This window comes from Quercus suber, unplaced genomic scaffold, assembly GCF_002906115.3.
Source record: "Quercus suber isolate HL8 unplaced genomic scaffold, Cork oak 2.0 scaffold_1803, whole genome shotgun sequence".
NCBI classification, from domain to species: Eukaryota; Viridiplantae; Streptophyta; class Magnoliopsida; order Fagales; family Fagaceae; genus Quercus; species Quercus suber.
In genome coordinates, this window is record NW_027071154.1 from 1 (window position 1) to 1,480 (window position 1,480).

The 1,480-nt window shown below is 41.3% G+C and overlaps 1 protein-coding gene across 1 annotated transcript; it reads left to right on the plus strand.

Annotated features, from left to right (window-relative positions):
* Positions 1-6: 6 nt before the first annotated feature.
* On the plus strand, positions 7-872 carry LOC136066085 (steroid 5-alpha-reductase DET2-like; the record flags this gene model as incomplete). Its single annotated transcript, XM_065769949.1, has 1 exon — positions 7-872. A coding segment is annotated over one exon (768 nt), but the record flags the coding sequence as incomplete, so codon positions are not given.
* Positions 873-1,480: the final 608 nt, after the last annotated feature.

The following is a 1,480-nucleotide window of genomic DNA, read 5'->3' on the forward strand; positions in this document are numbered from 1 at the left end:
GATCAAAACCTCTTTCACTACAGCCTCCTAACTCTGTACCTCATAGGGCCCCCAATCTTCATCTCCCTCAGGTTCCTCCAAGCCCCATATGGCAAACACAACCGTCCAGGTTGGGGTCCCACCATGTCCCCACCTTTAGCTTGGTTCCTCATGGAAAGCCCCACTTTATGGCTCACCCTTCTTCTCTTCCCCTTTGGGTCCCACTCTTCGAACCCCAAATCTCTCTTTCTCATCTCCCCCTATCTTTTCCACTATTTCCACAGAACTTGCATATACCCACTTCGCCTTCACAACAACAACAATAAGAGTAAGACCAACAATGGCGGCTTCCCAGTTTCAGTGGCAATGATGGCTTTTGTGTTCAATCTTTTGAATGCTTACTTACAAGCCAGATGGGTGTCTCACTATAAGGATTATGAAGGTGATGGGTGGTTCTGGTTGAGGTTTTTTATTGGGTTGGTGGTGTTTTTAGGTGGCATGGGTGTGAATATTTGGTCAGATAGAGTTTTGGCGAGTCTGAAAAAGGAAGGTAAAGGTTATAGGGTGCCAAGAGGAGGTTTGTTTGAGCTTGTGAGCTGTCCAAACTATTTTGGGGAGATTGTGGAATGGCTTGGTTGGGCAGTGATGACTTGGTCTTTTGCTGGACTAGGTTTTTTCCTCAACACGTGTGCCAATTTGGTGCCTAGGGCACGTGCGAACCATATGTGGTATTTGGATAAGTTTGGGGAGGATTATCCCAAGGGAAGAAAAGCTGTAATTCCCTTCTTGTATTGACACAAAAAAGTTCTTTTTTTGTTTTCCTTTTGTGTTGGTTTTTGGGGATTTGGATGTGTAATTGCTATTATTACTTTATAAACAAAGATTTGGATTTAGCTATTGATGTTGATAATATTTGATATTGCAATGATGAATTGCTTAATCTTTTGACATTTTAATAAATGTGCCTTCTTATTGTTTGGTGCGTGCGCCTTGCTATAATTTTGTTCCCAAGAATGGAAACACTGAATGCAGTGCAAAGAAAAAGTTGTGCTGGAATAACTCTGCTTGGCAAATTATGTAAGAATCTATATGTGATTTTTTTTTTTTTTTTTTTTTTTTGAGAAAACAGCACTGACATTAAATTAAGAAATACCAGCTAAATCAGCCTGGTAAGAAGTCATTACATCCGGTGGAACATCTTCCATCCATATTACACAACTTGTAAAATTAACAGCTAACTTTGCCAAATTATGTGCTACTGTGTTGCCCTCTCTCTTAGTGTGAGAGTAGGACAATTTTGTGAAACCTGAAGAAAATGCTAAGGAGTCTTGTAGCAACAAACCAAACGGAGCAAGTCCAAAGTTTTTTTGTTTCAGGGCCGAAATCACCATTAGAGAATCACCCTCCAAGACTGCATCTGAAACGTCCAACTCTCTAGCAAACTCAAGGGCTCTAGACGCAGCCAAAGCTTCAATCTCCTCTGGTTTGAGCTGCTGTGGGA